General features: G+C 41.5%; 1 protein-coding gene across 6 annotated transcripts in view; it reads left to right on the top strand.

Annotated features, from left to right (window-relative positions):
- Positions 1 to 93: 93 nt before the first annotated feature.
- Positions 94 to 21,573, top strand: part of EIF2B3 (eukaryotic translation initiation factor 2B subunit gamma) — a 135,067-nt gene continuing 113,587 nt past the window's right edge. For all 6 annotated transcript variants that reach the window (XM_053575030.1, XM_053575032.1, XM_053575029.1 and 3 more), the window contains exons 1-3: positions 94 to 228; positions 4,080 to 4,236; positions 9,092 to 9,237. In XM_053575030.1, coding sequence (XP_053431005.1) covers positions 4,089 to 4,236; positions 9,092 to 9,237 — 294 coding nt within the window. In that variant the 5' untranslated portion in view covers positions 94 to 228; positions 4,080 to 4,088. The remainder of the gene's footprint in view (positions 229 to 4,079; positions 4,237 to 9,091; positions 9,238 to 21,573) is intronic.

Below are 21,573 nucleotides of genomic sequence, written 5' to 3'. Positions count from 1 at the left end.
CACCTCCCCTCAGTCATCTATTACTCTGCGCTCGTCCCTTTTCTGCAGGTCTGTTCAGGGCATCTCATCGAGCTACTCGATTATCGCGCGCCTGCGCCATTGGGCTGTCAGTCAGAGGCGGCGTGGGGAGCGCTGGGAGCGGTTGCAGCGTGCGCGGAGCTGAGGTAAAGCGGCGGGTTCTGCCCTGCCAGGCACTGCGCGAACTGGCTGACCTGCGTGAGCAACGCGGTGGGTGCCCTAAGCCCCCCACTCTCTGAGGGAGGCGGGCTTGCCAAGCCGGGCCAAGGCGGACCTGAGTGGGTAGGCAGGGGTGCTGAACCCCGAAGTCGCCAGGTCGAGTCCCTGCTCGACGCTACAGTGTAGCTAAGTGTCAGAACTAGAAAGGAGGTTGAGGAGAATACCAACAAACCACTTGTGCAACAGATGGAGAAACAGGTTCGGGGAGGGTAGGTTCTGCTCGAAGTCACAACGAGTGAGCCCCAGCTCCAGGACAGATGCCTTTAGTATTGTGCCTAAGCTCTTTCCACTTCAGCCCTTCATTCCCATGTTAAATAAGATCCAGGAGTTTGGGTGTCTCGCGCAATGTGACAATGTGACACGAGACACAAAGGCTTATTTAGTTGTGTTTGAGTGTAGGACAATGACATACAGGAGGATTATGGAAAGGTTCCTGTCCTTAGGCAGCACACAATAGGATGACAAACCATTTGTTATACAGTATGTATTTAGAGACAGTCTTACTCTGTCGCCCTGGGTAGAGTGCCAGGGCACCATCAGTATTAGCTCATAGCACCCTCTGTCTCTGGGCTCAGGTGATTCTCCTACCTCAGCCTCCGGATTAGCTGGGACTACAGGCTCCCGCCACACCACCCGGATAGTTTTTCTATTTTTAGTAGAGATGGGGTCTAGCTGTTGCTCCGGGTGGTCTCAAACACCTGCCTCTGCCTCCCAGAGCGCTAGGATTACAGGTGTGAGCCACTGCGCCTGGCCAGCGTTTATTTATTTTTAATCTGCCTACTTCTGGAGAACGCGCCAATGATAATGGAGGCGTGTCTGAGATGCCGCGAACAACCTCTCTAAAGATTGGGAGGCTAGAGAGACTAGTTGCTTTGATTCCCATCACTCATAGTCGTGACAGTGAAATCCAACACTCTGCCTAGCAGTATCATAATTAGTATATTAGTGATAATTATTCTTGTTTCCTAAGTTTCCTTTTTTCACTCAGAGCCTCCCTGGGAGCAGGAACCTCAGATCCTAGTGAACTGGGTTCTGATACTTTTGTGTGCATGTTTTAAGTTCGACTCTTACACAGGGTTGTGAGGCTCCCAACATTCCATAAACAGATCCTCATTCCATAAAGACTGCCTGAGTGCCTGGCATCTGACTGGAGATAAACAGTGATGACAAACACACAGTCCTTCCAAGAAACTAATTCTTTTATTTTTAATTTAATTTAATTTTTGAAACAGTCTCACTCGGTTGCCCTGGGTAGAATGCTGTAGTGTGGTGATAGCTCACAGCAACCTCCAACTCTTGGGCTCAAGCGATCCTTCTGTCTTAGCCTCCCAAGTAGCTGTGACTGTAGGCACCAACCACATGCCTGGCTAGTTTTTCTGTTTTTAGAGACAGGGTCTTGCTCTTGCTCAAGCTGGTCTTGAACTCCTGAGCTTAAGCAATCCACCTGCCTCAGCCTCCCAAAGTGCTAGGATTACAAGTGTGAGCCCCTGAGCCCAGCCCATTCTTCTTCTTGTTCTTCTTCTTCTTATTATTATTATTATTATTGGTACAGAATAAGGAACATACATAAGGATCTCATTCTTTTTTTTTAATTTGGCCGGGGCTGGGTTTGAACCCGCCACCTCCGGCATATGGGACCGGCGCCCTACCCGCTGAGCCACAGGCGCCGCCCAGGATCTCATTCTTTAATTGACTCTTACATAGACATTTAAAGGATTAATGTCACTCTTTCTTTTTTGTTGTTGTTATTGTTGTATCACAGCTCACAGCAACCTCCAGCTCTTGGGCTAAGGTGATTCTCTTGCCTCAGCCTCCTGAGTAGCTAGGACTACAGGCACCCGCCACAACGCCTGGCTGTTTTTTTGTTGCCCTTTGGCCGGGGTCAGTTTTAACCCACCACCCTCGGTATATGGGGTCACCGCCCTACTCACTGAGCCACAGGTGCCCATTAGTGTCACTCTTAAATAGACATTTAAACATGTAAGGATAATAAAACCAGTAAAGATTGAGATGTATGGACATAGTACAGTGTAAGCACCCAGGGGAAAGGAATAACTTCTTCCAGAGGGGTGAGGAGGGTTAGGAATGGCTTTGATTCTTGAGCTGAGTCTTAAAAATATAATAGATGATTTCTAGGAGCAAGAGAAAGGCAACTTAGGAAGCAAGAGTAGCAGTGCAGAGATCAGAATTATGAAACAGTGTGGTTCTATTATGACAGAGGCTTTCCGTGATCTAACCTTTGTCTAATAATATCAAACACTTGTATATAGTGCCTCTCACGGGATGGGCATTAGTTTTTTGTGCTTTACATAGAACAATTAATTTAGCCTTAACTGTAATGTTGTGAAGTAGAAACTATAATTATCCTTCTCTTAGAAAATGAAAAAACTGAGGCATAGAAAAGTTATGTGGTTTGCCCTAGTTCACACAACTATAATTCAAACCCAGGCATCCAGGCTCTGATATCTGTAAACTTAACCACCAGACTTCCTTCTAGAAACTAAGAAAACTGAGATTTTAAAATATCAGGCTCCTGATCACACCACCTATAAATGGCAGAACCAGAAGAAAACTTAAACTCAAGTCTTTCAACTCTTTTTTAAAGTCTTTTATCTCTTAATGGTCCAGTGCCCTTTATTTATTTATTTTTTTTGGCCTGGGCTGGGTTTGAACCCACCACCTCTGGCATATGGGGCCAGCACCCTACCCCTTTGAGCCACAGGTGCCGTCCTGGTCCAGTGCTCTTTTAATAATAACATTAGAGGTGGTGGGAGTTATATTATGCCAAATTGAAGTTAAATTCCAATTTGAGGCAATGCTTGCTGGGATCAAAATAACCATATCTTTAAGTTGTGAATGTTATGCAAGAGCCTTCACTTTGTGCCTTGGGTATACTGGGTGTTAAGAGTTATAGTTTAAATATTGATGTATGGGCCCCAGGACTGATTATAATTATGGCAAAATTGCAACATTTTTTGACTGGTGTTGAATAAATTCTCTGAGCATTGCATTTTACTCTTTTATTTTAAAAATTACACCATTTATTGTAAGTCAAAGAATACTTTGAGTTCAAATCACTAAAGATTTGCCACTATTCTGTGGTAGCTGCAGTAAAGAGATTCTTCTTAATGTTAGTTTTATTACCTTGAGTTTGAAAAAAAGAATTAATAATTTGGTTTGTTTGTGTAATTGGGTTCTGTAAATCTACGTTCAGACACAAGCCTACATTTGTGTTTATAGTGATGTTTTTCATAATTGGGGGTTAAGAGAAGACTAGAGCAGATGGCTGAATTATTGGAGGAATCAAGTCATTTTATACTTTTCGGAAGACTAACATACAAAGAAAAAGACTTAACATCCTGTGTTTCTGCTCTTAATTCTAGTCAGAAGTCTTTTAAATTTTTCAAAAAATAAAAACTCACATATCAGAAGTGGTACACATGGTACACTCACTTCTTCAGAGTCAGCTCAAGCATTACCTTCCTGTAAAACCTTCCCAGTGTTTTCTATGAAGACTATTCCTGCTGTGGCACTAATGATGTATATTGTAGTTTACTGAATTTGTCTTCCCCACTTAATTGTGAACAACTCATTTTTTTTTTTCATTCTAATCTCACCACTTTACCAAGGGTGGAGGTGAGAGTATATATTGGTAAGAAAGTATGATAAAGATAATGTTTATCTGAAACTAAGAGCTTCTCTTAGTCTGGTTACTAGCAGTAGAAGTTGTACATTTGACATTAGTGCATATCAGTAATCTAAATAAAAATAGTGTTAATATTGTGCATACTTTGATTTTTACTACTGCATTTTCTTGTTAATTGCTTTTTCTGTGTTTGCAGTTTGTAAAAATGGAATTTCAAGCAGTGGTGATGGCAGTTGGTGGGGGATCGCGGATGACAGACCTGACTTCCAGCATTCCCAAACCTCTGCTTCCAGTTGGGAACAAACCTTTAATCTGGTACCCATTGAACCTACTTGAGCGAGCTGGATTCGAAGGTGTGCTATGACAATGAAATGCACTTGTAAAACTTTTAGGGTGTTTGCTCCCAATGATTTCTCAGCATTATGAGGGTAAGAGAGGATGAATAAGGGAAGACTAGGACTCAGTTGGGTGAAGACTGGCTTTTTAAAATTAGGAAAATACGAGTATTCTTTTTTTTGAGACAGAGTCTCATTATGTCTCCCTCGGTAGAGTGCCATGGCATCATAGCTCACAGCAACCTCAGACTCGGGGTTAAGAGATTCTCTTGCCTCAGACTCCCAAGTAGCTGGGACTACAGGCGCCCACCACAACACCTGGCTATTTTTTTGTTATAGTTGTCATTGTTCAGCTGGCCCAGGTGGGTTCAAACCTGCCAGCCTCAGCACATGTGTCGGATGCTGTAACCACTGTGCTAAAGGCACCAAGCCTATTTTTTTTTTTTTTTTTTTTGAGATTGAGTCTCACTTTGTCACCCCCAGTAGAGTGCTGTGGCATAATAGCTCACAGCAGCCTCCAACTCTTAGGCTCAAGTGATTCTCTTGCCTCAGCCTCCCAAGTAGCTGGGACTACAGGTGCCTGCCACAATGCCCAGCTATTTTTAGAGACAGGATCTTGCTATTGCTCAGGCTGGTCCTTGAACCCGTGAGCTCAGGCCTCCCAGAGTCCTAGGATTATAGGCGTGAGCCTCCCCGCCCAGCTTGCATAGGAGTATTCTATTGCTGTGTGAAAAGGTTGAGAGGATAGCACTAAGTGACGTTACAGAGCTGATTTCTATAATGGTCTGAGATAAACCCTGTAAGGATATCAGAGCAGATTGGGAACTCAAATGCCTCATACTTAGTACTTGCTGAGAACTTAGTACTTGCTGAGAATCTGTTACATCCCAGTAATGTAGTAAGGTCTATAGAATTTAAAAGACAGCTCATATCTGACTTCTAGAACCTTAAAGTCCAGTGATTCTTTCTCTCTACTTTTTTCTTGAGTGAGTAGGTAGGTAATGATGCCACTAACTTTTAATAGGAGACAAAAACAGGTTTGAAAGAAAATAGAGTTCAGCTTTGGTCACACTGAATTTGAGGTATCCTATAATTACTTATAACAAATTAGAGTACCAAATGCTGAGGCACAGTCTTATAATCTAGTGTATTCATTCCACTGTTTGAGTTACCTTCTTGAGACAGAACTATAAACATTTCTGTGCAGTAGCTGTATGACATTAAGAGGTATGTTTTATCTATTTATTTTTGAGAAAGAGTCTTGTGCCCAAGCTGGAGTGCAGTGGCATCGTCATGGATCACTATAGCATTTTCAAACTCCTGGCCTAAGAAATGCTCCCGCCTATAGGCATGTACCACCAGGCCCAGCCAGGGATATGGTTTAGAAGAGATTTTCTTTCCTTTTTTTTTTTTTTTGTGCAGTTTTTGGCCGGGGCTGTGTTTGAACCCGCCACCTCTGGCATGTGGGGCCCGTGCCCTACCCCTTTCAGCCACAGGCACTGCCCTAGAAGAGATTTTCTTTTTAGAGCTTTATTTGATAGATGAAAGGGATTGTGACTCACCTTAATAATTCAAAATATCTAGCCAGGCACAGTGGCTCATACCTGTAATCCTAGCATTCAGGGAGGAGGGGCAAAGATCACCTGAGTTCTGGAGTTCAAAACTAGCCTAAGCAAGAGCAAGACCCTGTTTCTACTAAAAATAGAAAAACGAATCAGGTGTTGTCCTAGCTACTTTGGGTAGATTGAGGCTGAGGCAAGAGGATCACTTGAACCCTAGAGGATTTTTTTGTTTCTTTCTTTATTTTATTTTTTTTGAGACAGAGTCTCACTTTGTTGCCCTCTCTAGAGTGCTCTGGTGTCATAGTTCACAGCAACCTCAAACTCTTGTGATTCTCTTGCTGTAGCCTCCCAAGTACCTGTGACTATAGGCGCCTACCACAATGCCTGGCTGTTTTTAGAGATGGGAGTCTTGCTCTTGCTCAGGCTGGACTCCAACCCGTGAGCTTAGGCAATCCACCTGCCTCAGCCTCCCAGAGTGCCAGGATTACAGGTGTGAGTCAACTGCGCCCAGCCCCCCTAAAGGCTATAGCACCTGGTGTTCCCAGTCTCCCATCCTAGTGCTACCAGGCCTGACCCTGCTTAGCTTCTGAGATCTGACTTGATTGGGCATTCAGGATGGTACAGCTGTATAGGTATATTATAGCTGTAGACTGAACCCTGGAGTTTGAGATTTCTGTGAGCTAGGCTGATGCCATAGCACTCTAGCCTGGGGTAACGGAGTGAGAGAGTGAGACACTATCTGAAAAAATAATAACAATAAAATAAAAAAATAACATATCCTACTTTTCTTCAGTAACTCTTTATAGGTTTGTCCTCTGTACCTTTTTTGCTTTTTATTTTTGCTGTATCTTTAGTTTTTATGTGAGGTGGTCTTTTGTGGTTGGTTGGTTAGTTGGTTGATTGATTTAGAGACAGAGTCTCATTCATTTTTTTATTTCAGAATATTACAGGGGTACACATATTTTGGTTACATAAATTGCTTTTGTACAGTTTGAGTCAAAGTTATAAATGTGCATCTTATTCTGTTGTTCAGGCTGGAATGCAGTGGCTCAATAATACCTATCTGTAACCTTGAACTCCTGTGAACAAGTGGTCAGCCTTCTAAGAAGCTAGGACCACAGATGTGCTCCACCATGCCTGGATAATTTTTTTTATTATTTGTGGAGATGAGGCCTCACTATATTGCCCAGGCTGGTCTTGAACTCCTGGTTTCAAGCAGTCCTCTGCCTGCACCTCCCAAAATGCTAGAATTACAGTTGTGAGCCATTATACCTAGCCTATAGTATATTTAATACCCACTATATGGAAAATTCCTTCTCACAGAGCCTCACTCAGAATTTAGGGAGTGCCTCCTAAATGTAGGATTCTGGAGTTTAATAGCCAAGCCTGTGTTCAGTCTTTTCATATACTTGATTTTACAGAGAGAAGTTTACATAGTCCTGCTTAGTTTTTGTCTCCTTCCACACAAAAGAATCTTGGTCCAATTAGAATACTTACTATTTCATATTTGTAATTACTACCTTCACACTGTCCACTAAAATGTTCTCTCTAATCTATGGAAATGTCACCTCTTCAAAATCCCAAACAGTATGAATCACTCTATCTTCTATTCTTTTTTTGTTTGTTTGTTTGTTTGTTTTATGTTTCCATTCAGTCTTTTATATTTACACATGCAATTACATTTATTTTATTTTATTTTTTGCAGTTTTGGCCAGGGCTGGGTTTGAATCCGCCACCTCCGGCATAGGGGGCCAGCACCCTACTCCTTTGAGCCACAGGTGCTGCCCCTCTATCTTCTATTCTTCTATCACATTTTGTTTTTTTATCTCAGCACATTTCAAGCAGTTTTATATTCTAGCTTGTGGCATGGAAGACTTCATTATCTCCCTAAGAGCAAATACTGCATCTAATTCATCCTTATAATATCAATATTTTCTGTATATTATGTACTAAAGAAATTTTTGCTGAGCTTGAATTCATCATGGTTTACTTCAAAGGCCATTTCTTTATGACATCTTCCTTAGCTAATTGTTTTCTTGTTTAATTTCTCCATGTTAAGTTTCTTGAGGATAGGAACCATGTTGAGTTTGTTTTTGAATTCTCAGTGTTTATTTGTCCTTTATATACTAAATGTTTTGTATCTGTTGGGTGAATGAGTTAGTTACTAAAAGAAAGCAGGGTGGAGAGAGGAAGAAAAACGAGAGAAGGAAGGAAAGAAGATTAAATGATTTGTAGGAGAAAAAGAGAGAGGAAGAAAAGGGAGAAGGGAAGAAAATAGAAAAGCAAAGAATGATTACAATGAAACGGAGTGGTAGTTCTGACCTGGAGTACTATCATGGAACAAATGGAAATTATTGGAGACGTGCTACAATCAGATCTTCAGAATCAGCAATTCATGTTACATTGTAGTGGATTATATTATCTCACCAAAGAGCCATGACAAAACCCTAAGATTTTGTCTTTAGTTAATAGCTACATGGATAAGGTGAAGACATCTGTTATGTGAAAACTGCTGCATCTTAGGTTTCATTGTGATCCTTGGTAAAGCACTAATGGCTACCTAGTAAGAAATGATGGTAGCTCTTTCTTTATACTGAATGAAGATTTAAAATGTGATCCTAGCTGGGCATCGTGGCTCATGTCTATAAATCTAGCACTCTGGGAAGCTCATGAGGGTGATTGTTTGAGCTCAGGAGTTCAAGACCAGCCTGAGCAAGAGACCCCGTCTCTACTAAAAATAAAAAACTGAGGCCAAGAGTATCGCTTGAGCCCAAGTTTGAGGTTGCTGTGAGCTATGATGCCATGGCACTCTACCAAGGGCAACATAGTGAGACTCTGTCTCAGAAGAAAAAAATGATCCTATTTGTATGTTTTTTTGTTTTTTTACAGTTTTTGGCTGGGGCTGGGTTTGAACCCACCACCTGCGGCATATGGGGCCGGCGCTCTACTCCTTTGAGCCATAGGTGCCACCTATTTTTATGTTTTAACAAATGTTCTTTTGAAATTTTTACATCAAGAAGCTGCATGTAACATATTAGTCGAATCGTGGGCACTAATCAGACAGACCTGAGTTTTATCTTGGTTCAATTGCTTACTAGTCATGTCATTCTGAGCAAAATCGTTTCTTAGTCCAAGGTTGCTCATTGTAAAATAAGATTGTCAAGGATTAGTTGAGAGAATGGAGGCAAAACATATTGAAAAGGCTCAATAATAGTAGTATAGTTATTATTACACCGGGAAATAGACTAGATCTAATTGAAATAGTTAATTAGCTTTTATGTTTTTTCTTCTTTTTTTCTTTTGTGCTATAGAAGTCATTGTGGTTACAACCAGGGATGTCCAAAAGGCTCTATGTGCAGAATTCAAGATGAAGATGAAGCCAGATATTGTGTGTATTCCTGATGAGGCTGACATGGGAACTGCAGATTCTCTGCGCCACATATATCCAAAACTTAAGGTGAAAAACTATTTCTTGACTCTTATTGTTTATTAAAAATAACATCTTAGTTTTCCCAGTATATTAGAGTTTATAATACTTCCTTTTTTTAATTTTTGAAATTATTTATTTATTTATTTATTTATTTTAGAGACAGAGTCCTGCTCTTTTGCCTAGGCTGGAGTGCAGTAGCCTGATTATAACTCAGTGCAGACTCAACTCCTGGGCTCACACAATCCTGCCTTGGCCTCCCAAAGTGCTAGGATTACAGCCATGAGCTACCTCACCTGGCCTCTCTTTTAAATATATTACATGATATCCTCTGTTGCCATATATTCTTCAACTACTTTTTGGTGGCTTTACTAGTAAAGATTTAGACATTTATTTATCACAATCACTAGTTTCCAATATTTTTGAATAATAATATATCTTTATAAAAAAAGATAAACTTCAAGTGTATGTCAAAAGATTTCATTTATATGTAATTCATGAGCATGCAAAATTAACTTACGGTAATAGAAATCAGAGGAGTAGGCAGAGTGCAGTGGCTCAGACCTGTAATCCTAGTACTTTGGGAAGCTGAGAGGAGAGAATTGCTTGAGGCTAGGAGTTTGAGACCAGCCTGAGCAACATAGTGAGACCGCATCTCTACAAAAAAAATAGAAAAATTAGCAGAGTGGGGTAGCATGCACCTATAATCCCAGCTATTTGGGAAGCTGAAGCAGGAGGATTTCTTCAGCCTAGGAGTTTAAGGTTGCAGTGAGCTATGACAATATCACTGCACTGTACCCCAGGCAACAGAGTGAGACCCTGTCTCAACAGAAGAGAAGAGAGAAGAAAAGAGAAAAGAAACATAGAAATAAAGAGAGGGAGGGAGGAAGGAAAGAAAAAAATCAGAGGAGCAGTTGACTCTGCATATTGGAGATTGTCTAGAAAGAAGCACAAAGGAGGGGCCAGGCATGGTGGCTCATGCCTGTAATCCCAGCACTCTGGGAGGCCGAGGCAGGTGGATTGCCTGAGCTCACAGGTTTAAGACCAGCCTGAGCCAGAATAAGCCCCTGTCTCCAAAAATAACTGGGCATTGTGGTGGGCACCTATAGTCCCAGCTACTTGAGAGGCTGAGGCAAGAAAATCGCTTGAGCCCAAGAGTTTGAGGTTGTTGTGAACTATGATGCCACAGCACTTTTGTTGAGATAGGTTCTCACTCTGTTGCCCTGGGTAGAGTGCAGCTATAATGTCACCGAGGTCAACAAATTCCACATATATGAGAGAGTGGGGAGAAAGAGGAGGGAGAAGGATGGGAGGGGGTGTCGTGGTATGTAAAAAAAAAAAAGATTATAATGGAGCTGAAAAATTCCTATCAGTGATATAGCTATTATAACATCATAATGCAACATGTTACGTGTTTGTGGTGATGCTGCTGAAAACAAACATGTACTGCCGTTGTATAAAAGTAATAGCATCTACAATTATATATGCAGGATGTAATACTTGATAATATATGAGTATGTTACTGGGTTTTTTTAATTTTTTTAATTTTTATTTATTTATTTTTAGTATGTTACTGGTTAAAAAAAAAATTCCACAGATTACCCTCCCATGTGATAATATTTCAAATTTTAGTCTGCTTTGATTACAAAACTAACAAAAGTGTATGGTTATGAGAACATAGGCTCCCCAGTAGTTTATGGCTCATAATCTGAGAAAGATCACCCATAGATTGTTTGTTGGAAAAAATTCAGTCTTTGTGATGTTGGCATATTGTTTGAATTAGGAGACAAACTTTTTCCTGCTTTTTCTAGTGACTACAAATAGATGTATTATTTTTCAACCTCCCTTTGCACAAAAGAACAAAAAGTTAATGCAAATATGTTTATGGCCTTCTCTTGCCTTTTATTGGGTAATAATTTACACACAGTAAAATGCACAGGTACTAAATATACACCCAAGTTACCATTACCAAAATCTAGAAGAGTTCCATTATCCCTGTAAGTTCCTTTGTTCTTCTTTCTAGTTGTTCAGTTTCTATCACTATGTATTAATCTTACTTATTTATACCTTGATTTGAATGGAATCATACAGTTTTGTTCTGGCTTCTTTTATTCAATGTAACGTTTTTCAGATTCATTCACCTTATTGAAAGTAAAACTAGGGCGGCGCCTGTGGCTCAGTGAGTAGGGCGCCGGCCCCATATGCTGAGGGTGGCGGGTTCAGACCCAGCCCTGGCCAAACTGCAACAAAAAAAAAAAATAGCCTGGCGTTGTGGTGGGCGCCTGTAGTCCCAGCTGCTCGGGAGGCTGAGGCAAGAGAATCGCGTAAGCCCAAGAGTTGGAGGTTGCTGTGAGCCCTGTGACGCCTCGGCACTCTACCAGAGGGCGGTACAGTGAGACTGTGTCTCTACAAAAAAAAAAAAAAAAAAAAAAAAAGAAAGTAAAACTAATTTGTTCCTTTTTATTGCTATAGCAGTCAATTGAATGAATATACTTCTATTCATCTGTTCTCTTGACAGTTATTTGGGTTGTTTCTAATTTTTGGCTGTGAGGAATAAAGCGGTTGTGAACATTGTTCTGTAAGTCTTTTTGTGGAAATATTCTAGGTTGTAGAGTTAACTTTATTAGAAACTAACAGACAGCTTTCTAAAGTGGTTGTAGCATTTTGTACTTAATCAACAATATTTGTTTCAGGCTAGGCATGGTGGCTCACACCTGTTATCCTACCACTCTGGGAGGCCAGAGGTGGGAGGATCCCTTGAGCTCAGGAGTTTGAAACCAGTCTAAGCAAGAGTGAGACCCCTTCTCTACTAAAAATAGAAAAATAAGCTGGGTATCATGGCGGGTGCCTACAATCCCAGCTACTCCAGAGGCCGAGATAGGAGGATAGCTTGAAATCAGGAGTTTGAGGTTGACACGAGCTAGGCTTATGCCATGGCACTCTAGCCTGGGGCTACAGAGTAAAACTGTGTGTGTGTGTGTGTTTCAGGAAATGAGAAGGACAACAATAAACCCAAACCAAAACAAAAGACAATGTATGGGTTGCATTTGCTTTGCAGTTGGTGTTGTTAGTCTTTTTAATTTTAACATTCTAGTAAGTGTGTATACCGTGGTATCTTGTTTTAAATTACATTTTCCTGATAGAATGATGCTGACCACCTTTTCATGTGTTTACCATTTATATACCTTGCTGAAGGGTCTGTTCAAAGTATTTGCCTATTTTTTAATTGGGTTGTTAGCCTTTATATTAGGAATTCTTTATTTTTTTTTATTTTTGAGACAGTCTCACTTTTTAGCCCTCGGTAGAGTGGGAGGCAAACTTTTTCCTGCTTTTTCTAGTAACTACAAATAGATGTCTATTTACCATTTGTCATACTTTACTTCAGTACCACGCTGTCTTGATTATTTTAACTTTATAGTACGTCTTGAAATTGTCACAGCTCACAGCAACCCCAAACTCTTGGGCTTAAGTGATTCTCTTGCCTCAGCTGGGACTACAGGCACCCGCCACAATGCCTGACTAATTTTAGAGACCAGGTCTTGCCCTGGCTCAGACTGATCTCCAACCTGTGAGCTCAGGTGATCCACCCACCTTGGCCTCCCAAAGTACTAGGATTACAGGTGTGAGCCACTGGGCCTGGCCTTTTTATTTATTTATTTTTAAGACAAATCCCACTCTGTCACCAGGCTGGAGTACAGTGATGTAATCATAGCTCACTGCAGCCTCAAACTCCTGGGCTCAAGCCATCTTCCTACCTTCGTCTCCCAAAGTGCTGTGATTATAGACCTGAGCCACCATGCTTGTTCTCCTTATAGGAGTTCTTTGCATGGTGCAAGGCATTTGTTAGAAATGTGTTGTGAATATTTTGTGCCTGTCTGTAACTTACCTTTTCACTTTCCTAATGGTGACTTCTGAAGAGGAGAAATTTTTAATGTTGATGAAATCCAAATTACTGATTTTTTTTCTTTTCTTTTGTGTCTTGCCTTTTATGTCCTGTCTGTAGAAACTCTGCCTACCTAAACATTGTGTAGGTATTTTATTATGTTTACTTCCATAGGTTTAGCTTTTATATTTAAGTCTGTGATCCATCTTGATTTAATTTTTATGTGGTATGAAGATGGATAAAGTTTGCTTTTTTTCTATGTAGACATTTGGAAAATCAATTAACTGTATATGTGTGGTCTATTTCTGTTCACTCTAATTTGTTTCATTAATCTATTTGTCTGTCTTTACTTCAATACCACACTGTCTTGGTTATTTTAACTTTATAGTACGTCTTGAAATCAGGTAGTCTAATTCTGCCAACTTAGTTCTGTTTTCTAAGACTATCCTTTAATTTCCATATAAATTTAGAATCAGCTTGCCAATTTCTGTAGAAGTGTTTCCTAAGATTTTTATTGGCAGCACATTGAATCTATAGATCAGTTTGGGGAGATTTGACATCTTAATATTGACTCTTGACATGATATATACAGTCATGTGCCGCATGATGTTTCAGTGAATGGTCCCATAAGATTATAATACCATGTTTTTACTGAACCTTTTCTATGTTTAGACATGTTTAGATATGTAAATACTTACCCACTGTTGCCTACAGTGTCCAGTACAGTAACAAGCTGTACAGGATTGTAGCCTAGGAGCAATAGGTTTGTGTAAGTACATGCCATGATGTTTACATAACAACAAAATCACCTAACAATGCATTTCTCAGTATGTATCTTTTTTTTTGTAATTCTGAACACATTTTTATTTAAAAAGTCACTCTAATTCAGTTATCAGTTAAAATGCTTTATTTCTTAAAGGTATTTTTAAAAAGGATTCAAATCTTTTTATATTCTATATTAGGTATTCTAGCCTTTGATTTAAAAGTCATTTTTGCTATGTATATTTTCTCTTAAATACATAAAGAAATATATTTTCAGAGAGTATGTTGAAAATTAGGAAAATCAATAATTCTGGTTCTGTCAGATGTAGTATTTAGAGTGTTATTTTGATAAAATCCAGTTGCTCTGATGTGGTTTGAAAATGCTTGCTCCTTTGGAGTATAATTGCAGGGAAAAAACTGTGGCATAGGTAAAAATTCACCATAATGACCTGAATTGGTTTTATACATAATCATCTGAGGTTTTGATAGTGAGGTTGCTGTATGGAGTGTCTTTGGGTCCAACATACATGAAAACACAGGATTGCCAGGGTTTATACAAGGAGGCAATTGTTCAGGTTTCACTTCTGTGTCTGAATTTGTAGACGAAGGTTTTTTCTTTTTTTTTTTTTTTGGCCGGGGCTAGGTTTGAACCCGCCACCTCCGGCATATGGGACCGGCGCCCTACTCCTTGAGCCACAGGCGCCGCCCTGAAGATTTTTTCTTATCACAATTGTAGTCCGTCATTCTGGCACTTAGTTAATTATTTCGGCAAACGCAGCCTTTCGGTGCAGCAGGCTGCACGAAATCCGCGGAGCGCCCAGGGACGCGGCCTTTTAACTGCATCCAATTTAGACAGCAAAGAGAAGATGAAGGGCTGGCTGGATCAACGTGAATAATCAGTCTCACCCGGGGGAGGTGTTTTCCCGGGAAAATCGCGAACGCCTTCTAGCGGATGCAGCGCATCTCCATGGCAACTCTCGGGGCGCCGGGGCCGGATGTTGTGTCTCAGAATGTATCTTATCATTGACGCATGACTGTATATCTGTTTATTTAAGTTTTCCTTTAATTTCTCTCAACAGTGTTTTGTATAAATTTTCAGTGTCGAGGTTTTAAACATGCCTTAGTAAATTTATTCTCAGCTGTTTCTAGTGATACTTTAACTGGTATATTTTATTCCATTTTTCAATTTTCAATATATAGAAATATAATTGAGTTTTATATTTTGGCCTTATATCCTATGACCTTGTTAAATTATAGATTCTCTTCGGATTTTCTGTATATATCACCATGTTCCCCTCAAATAAAAACAGTGTTATATTTTATTCCTTTTTTTTTTTCCTTGTCTTATCTTATTGCTCTGGCCAGGACCTGTAGGCATTTCCATTCACTTTTTGGCCTCCCTTTTTGCTTTTCTGTGTTTCCACCCAAGTGGGTTGGGTGCTTCTTATTAGGGTGGGAGCTTCCATAATGTTGGGTACTGTTACTTCCTGGATTACATATGGGGCCGACGCCCTACTCCTTTGAGCCACAGGCACCGCCCGAGGATTTTTTTTTAAAAAATAGGATCTTACGGGCGGCGCCTGTGGCTCAGTGAGTAGGGCGCCAGCCCCATATGCCGAAGGTGGCAGGTTCAAACCCAGCCCTGGCCAAACTGCAACAAAAAAATAGCCGGGCGTTGTGGCGGGCGCCTGTAGTCCCAGCTGCTCGGGAGGCTGAGGCAAGAGAATCGCGTAAGCCCAAGAGTTAGAGGTTGCTGTGAGCCGTGTGACGCCACGGCACTCTACCCAAGGGCATATAGTGAGACTGTCTCTACAAAAAAAAAAATAGGATCTTACTCTGTTGCCTAGGCTGGAGTGCAGTGGTGTGGTTATAATTCACTGTAATCATGAACTCCTTGGGCTCAAGTGATTCTCCCGCCTCAGCCTCCTGAGTAGCTGAGCCATCCTGCTTGAATAATTTTTTTTTCTTTTTTGCAGAGATGGGATCTTGCTATGTTACCTAGGCTGTTTTGACTTCCTGGCCTCAAGCAATCCTCCCTCCTCAGTCTCCCAGAATTCTGGGATTATAGGGATGCAACAATATGCCCAGCTGTTTTTGTATTTTATTTTAATTTTTAAAAATTATGGTTCAGCTTTTATTGAAGGCGTTTATAAAAAAAATTATGGTAAAATTCATGTAACAAAATTACCATCTTAACCATTTTTTTTTTTTAATTTTTTTTTTTTTTTTTTGTGGTTTTTGGCCGGGGCTGGGTTTGAACCGGCCACCTCCGGCATATGGGACCGGCGCCCTTGAGCCACAGGGGCCGCCCATAAGTCTTTTTTTTTTTTTTTTGTGTGTGGTTTTTTTTTTTTTTTTGGCTGGGGCTGGGTTTGAACCCACCACCTCCGGCATATGGGACCAGCGCCCTACTCCTTGAGCCACAGGCGCTGCCCCATCTTAACCATTTTTAAGTATTTGGTTTGTTGGTATTAAATATATCACCTCCATCAATATCCATGACTTTTTTTTTTTTTTTTTTTGAGACAGAGTCTCAAGCTGTCGCCCTGGGTAGAGTGCCATGGTGTCACAGCTCACAGCAACCTCAAACTCCTGGGCGTAAGTGATTCTCTTGCCTCAGCCTCCCAAGTAGCTGGGACCACAGGCACCCGTGACAACGCCTGGCCATTTTTTGTTGCAGTTGTCATTCTTGGTTAGCTGGCCCAGGCTGGGTTTGAACCCACCAACTTCAGTGTATGTGGCTGGCACTGTAACCACTGTGCTACAGATGCTGAGCCCATGACTTTGATCTTGTAAAACTGAAATCCTGTTCCCATTAAACATTCATTTCCCCCTTCCCTTAACTCCTGGTAACACTATTCTACTTTCTATTTCTATGATTTTGACTACTCAGAGTACCTCATAAGTGGAATCATAAGGTGTTTGTCTTGTTGTGACTGGCGTATTTTACTTAGTATATGTCCTCAAGGGTCAGCTATGTTGGAGCATATTGCAAAAAAAGGAATTTCCTTCCTTTTTAAGGCTGAGTTATGTTCCCTTGTATGGATGTACTACTATTTTGTTATCCCTTTAACAGACCCACTTGGGTTGCTTCTATGTTTTATGAATAAGCTGCTATGATTATGGATGTACAAATGTCTTTTTGAGACCCTGATTTCAATTCTTTAGGGTATAGTCAGAAATGGGATTGCTAGAATATATGTTAATTCTATGTTTAATTTTTTGAAGGCCTCCATATTATAGAGGGTGCCAAAAAATGTATGCACATTTTCAGAAAGGAAAACACTATATTAAAATTGTAATACTCAAGTGGCATTTGACTTCTGCAATCACAAAAGGTACTTAAACATGGCTTGTATTCATCTTTTGTTATTAGTATATATTATTACAATTTTATTTATTTATTTTTAGGCAAGGTCTGATTCTGTTGCCCTGAATAGAGTGCCATGGCCTCTGCCTAGCTCACAGCAATCTCAAACTCCTGGGCTCAAGTAGACCTCTTACTTCATCCTCCCAAATAGCTGGGACTACAGGTGCCAACCTGTAGTTACACTCAGTTAATTTTTCTATTTTTAGTGGACATGGGATCTCTCTTGCTCACAGTGGTCTGAACTCCTGGCCTCAAGGGATCCTGCTGTTTTGGGTTCCCAGAGTGTTAGCATTACAGGCATGTGTTGCCATGCCTGATGAATATTATGATTTTAATACAGTTTTGTTTTTTTTGTTTTTTTGGGGTTTTTTTGTAGAGACAGAGTCTCACTGTACCGCCCTCAGGTAGAGTGCCTTGGCGTCACACGGCTCACAGCAACCTCTAACTCTTGGGCTTACGCGATTCTCTTGCCTCAGCCTCCAGAGCAGCTGGGACTACAGGCGCCCGCCACAATGCTCGGCTATTTTTTTTTGTTGCAGTTTGGCCGGGGCTGGGTTTGAACCCGCCACTCTCAGCATATGGGGCCGGTGCCCTAGTCACTGAGCCACAGGCGCCACCCCTTAATACAGTTTTTTTTCTTTCTTAAAATAAAATACGTTTTTTTCATCACCCTCTGTATTTTCCACAATAGCTATACCATTTTACATTCCCACCAGCAGTGTACAAGGGTTCCAGTTTCCCCACATCCTCCCCAATATTTATTTTCTGTTTTTTTAATAGTAACTATTCTTTTTTTTTTTTTTTGCTGTTTCACTTAACTGGTATTTTTTTTTACTAAATCATACATAAACACATAGATCATATATATGCATTTATGGGATACAATGTGCTGATTTCATATAGAATTAGGAACGCTTACATCGCACTGGTTAATATATACCTCATCTCGTTTACTTAATTATTGTGTTAAGGCATTTATACTCTATACTTAATAGATCCGACATGTACCCTTGCAAATAGTAGCCATTCTAATGGGTGCGAGATAGTATCTTTTTGTAGTTTTTTGTTTTTTGCTTGTTTTTTTTTTTTTTTTTGAGACAGAGCCTCAAGTTGTTGCCCTGGGTAGGGTGCTTGGCATCACAGCTCACAGCAACTCCAACTCCTGGGCTTAAGTGATTCTCTTGCCTCAGCCTCCCAAGTAGCTAGGACTACACAACGCCCGGCTATTTTTTGGTTGTAGTTGTCATTGTTATTTGGCAGACCTGGGCTGCCTGGGCCCAGGCAGCACATACACCTGGGCCAGCTCTGGTGTATGTGGCTGGCACCTTAGCCACTTGAGTTACAGGCACCGAGCCTCTTTGTGTAGTTTTGATTTGCAAAGAGCTTAGCATTTTTAGTCCTCTTCCCAGAGGCTGTTTCAGCTGCTGCCTAAAAGTTTAGAATGCAAGTATAAACTCTCTTTGCTCCCTAATCTTTATGTTTTAGAAGTGTTATTTTTTGACCTAGCCTAAAATTAGAGATCGTGGGATTCCCGTGCTAATGGGTTCTTCTAACTCTTTGGCAGCGGTTCTCAACCTGTGGGTCGAGACCCTTTTGGGAGTCGAACGACCCTTTCACAGAGGTCACTGAGAACATCCTGCATATCAGATATTTACATTATGATTCATAACAGTAGCAAAATTACTTCTCCTTGCACTAAAACTCAGCATCTTCATTAAGTTCTTATGCACAGTCTCATTTCTTTTCCTCCCTTACTCAATTTTTTTCTGTGTCATTTATACAGCATCCTTGCATATAATCTTACCTCTGAGCTCTCAAATAAGTAGTAAATGATCCAAGTCATAACAAGAAGCAGTACCTTGGGGAGTAAAACGTCCCTTTGGCAGTTACTTGACTTTCCTCCTCATGCCCTCTTTCCTATTAATAGTTGTCACTATTACTTCCCAAGCCTCTAAGACAGTGGTCCTCAACCTTCTTAATGCCGCAACCCTTTAATACAGTTCCTCATGTTGTGGTGATCCCCAACCATAAAATTATTTTCGGTACTACTTCATAACTGTAATTTTGCTACTGTTATGAATCGTAATGTAAATATCTGATATGCAGGATGTTCTCAGTGACCCCTGTGAAAGGGTCGTTTGACGGTATCTGGGGCCAGCACGCTACTCCTTGAGCCACAGGCACCGCCCAGCTCCTTGAATTTCTAATTCCAACTTTACCTCCATTCTGTTAATCTTATTGCAATCCAAATTCTGAATTTGATTTCTGCCATCTCAGCCATTTGTCTGTGAATGGGATCTTCAGTTGTGTCCGCTATATCTTTCCTTTGGCGGGGGGGGGTTGGGGGGGTTGTTCTACTCTGGTTATTCATGTTACCAGAGTTTTTCCACTGATTTCCGCCCCATGATTATTTTATACCGTTTGTCTAGATGAGCAAATAAGAAGTTGGGTTGGGGGCTCCAGGAATAGTGATTAACCAGCCCTTTGCCCAAAAGCTGGGACTGGATGAAATGTTCTGTAGAGCATTTGCCAAGGACCCGTACAGTGCTATGGCCTGGGAAATTGGTGACCTGCTTGTTGTGGTGGGGCTATGTGGCTCTGTCTTGTTTTCAGCGTCTCTGTCCTCCCCTAGTGAATTAGTTACTCTGGGTTGAAGTCTCAGCTGTGGAGAAATACCAGCAATTAAGTCACCCCACCCCCCACGGGTAACAACTGGAAAAGGAAAATCAAACTTTCCCACAACCACATACCCAGAGTACCAGTTTGGATAGTTCTCAGGTGATTGGTCCCATCTAAGAAATTCAAATCACTTTTCCCAGTCAGCAGCCAGTCTCAAGTGAGGGCGTTCAAAAGGTCGCCAGCAACCAAATAGCAGGAGTCTGCTGGCAGCATGAGTGTGACACATTCTGGTGCTCTGTGGAGTCAGAATAACCCCACCACCACCCCCAGCAAATGAATTGATGCCTCCTTCCCCACCTTTCACCTCTGTCACACCCAGTCACTGGTAACCCCACAGGGCTATGACCCAGTTCCCTCCAATGAGCAGATGCTCCAGGGGTTTGAGCCTGTCTGAGTCACAGAGAGATCTTATGTTTCTTTGGCCAGGCCTCCACACTGTGCCACCATCCGGCAGGGGAATCTGAGGCCTGACAACTTCGGGTGGTTAATGGAAGCTGGGGCAGTTCACTCAGTTCCAGCCCCATCTCTGATTGATGTTGCTGACACTTAATATTTGCGCAGAATTTGTGATTCTGTCCTGGTTATATTCCCCTGCGGACCAGGTGCCATTCAAATTCACAGCAACTGCAACTCAGCCCTGGTCTGTGCTGCTGCCCAGAACTGGTGTTTCTATCTCCCTTGCAGTCTGTGTTGGGGCAAAATCAAACTCCCAGGGCGAGGTGCAGCCTCGCCCTGGGAGTATGCCCTTTCTGTGCATACATCTTCAATTCTCTGTCCTGTTGCACTCTGCCCTTGCCAGTACCGCCTCAGGCATACCCTTTGTTCATGGGGCCTGCGTTACCATCCCAGATCTATTCTGCCACTGTCTGCCACCAGAGAAGATGCTTGGCTTCCTCTGGTGCCCAGAGAGACAGGGAGTATCCTTCCAAAATTTCCCCAGGGCTGTGAGCCTTGTTGTTCCCACTGCTGCCACTGCTGCTGCTCTGTGTCAGGGGGCACCACCTCTCCCTTTCCCCGTATGGTTGCTTCAGTCCACCATTGTCGCCTTACCCCCGTGCCGCAGAATCAGCACAGCCCACACACTATCCACACCTCTCAAGAAAATGCCCAAGAATCTGGACTCCAGGGGGACAGTTTTCCAGACCTCAGGGTGAGAGTGGAGGGGAATGCTGGGAGTTCAGAATTACAGGTGGAGAATATATACAGTTTTATGCCTGGCAGGAGAGTGCCATGGCACCCTAGTAGGGGAAGGAGGTCCGGTTTTTAGAGGGTCTCTCCTGTGGGATAAAATGGGTAGATGTTTGAACTCTGCTCGCTTGTTTGTAGAAAGTATACTGCAAGCCGTTCTCATGGGGGAGGGGAGTCCCATCTGCTGGGCAATGGATTTTGTACCTATTATTTGTATCCTTGGGGTTGCAGCTAGCCTTAGCAGGGTTGATGTACATTCTTCAACCTTCTCTCTTAAACCTTCTGCTTACTTGCTAACCTTCTGTCCTTAACACTCCTTCTGGACGGGAGCCTCTGTGGAAAGGTGGCTCCAGTTGGCCATCTTGCCTCTGTCCCCAGATGGCAAATCTTATTTAATCTATATCCCAGTGCAACTTGCTTTCTCCCTTGTTATTTTGAAGCAAATTCCAGACATCATATTTTTTTGTAAGTATTTTAAAATATA

The sequence above is a fragment of the Nycticebus coucang genome, chromosome 22 (genome assembly GCF_027406575.1).
Source record: "Nycticebus coucang isolate mNycCou1 chromosome 22, mNycCou1.pri, whole genome shotgun sequence".
NCBI classification, from domain to species: domain Eukaryota; kingdom Metazoa; phylum Chordata; class Mammalia; order Primates; family Lorisidae; genus Nycticebus; species Nycticebus coucang.
The sequence above is the reverse complement of the archived record's forward strand: the minus strand, read 5'-3'. Positions and strand labels throughout refer to the sequence as shown.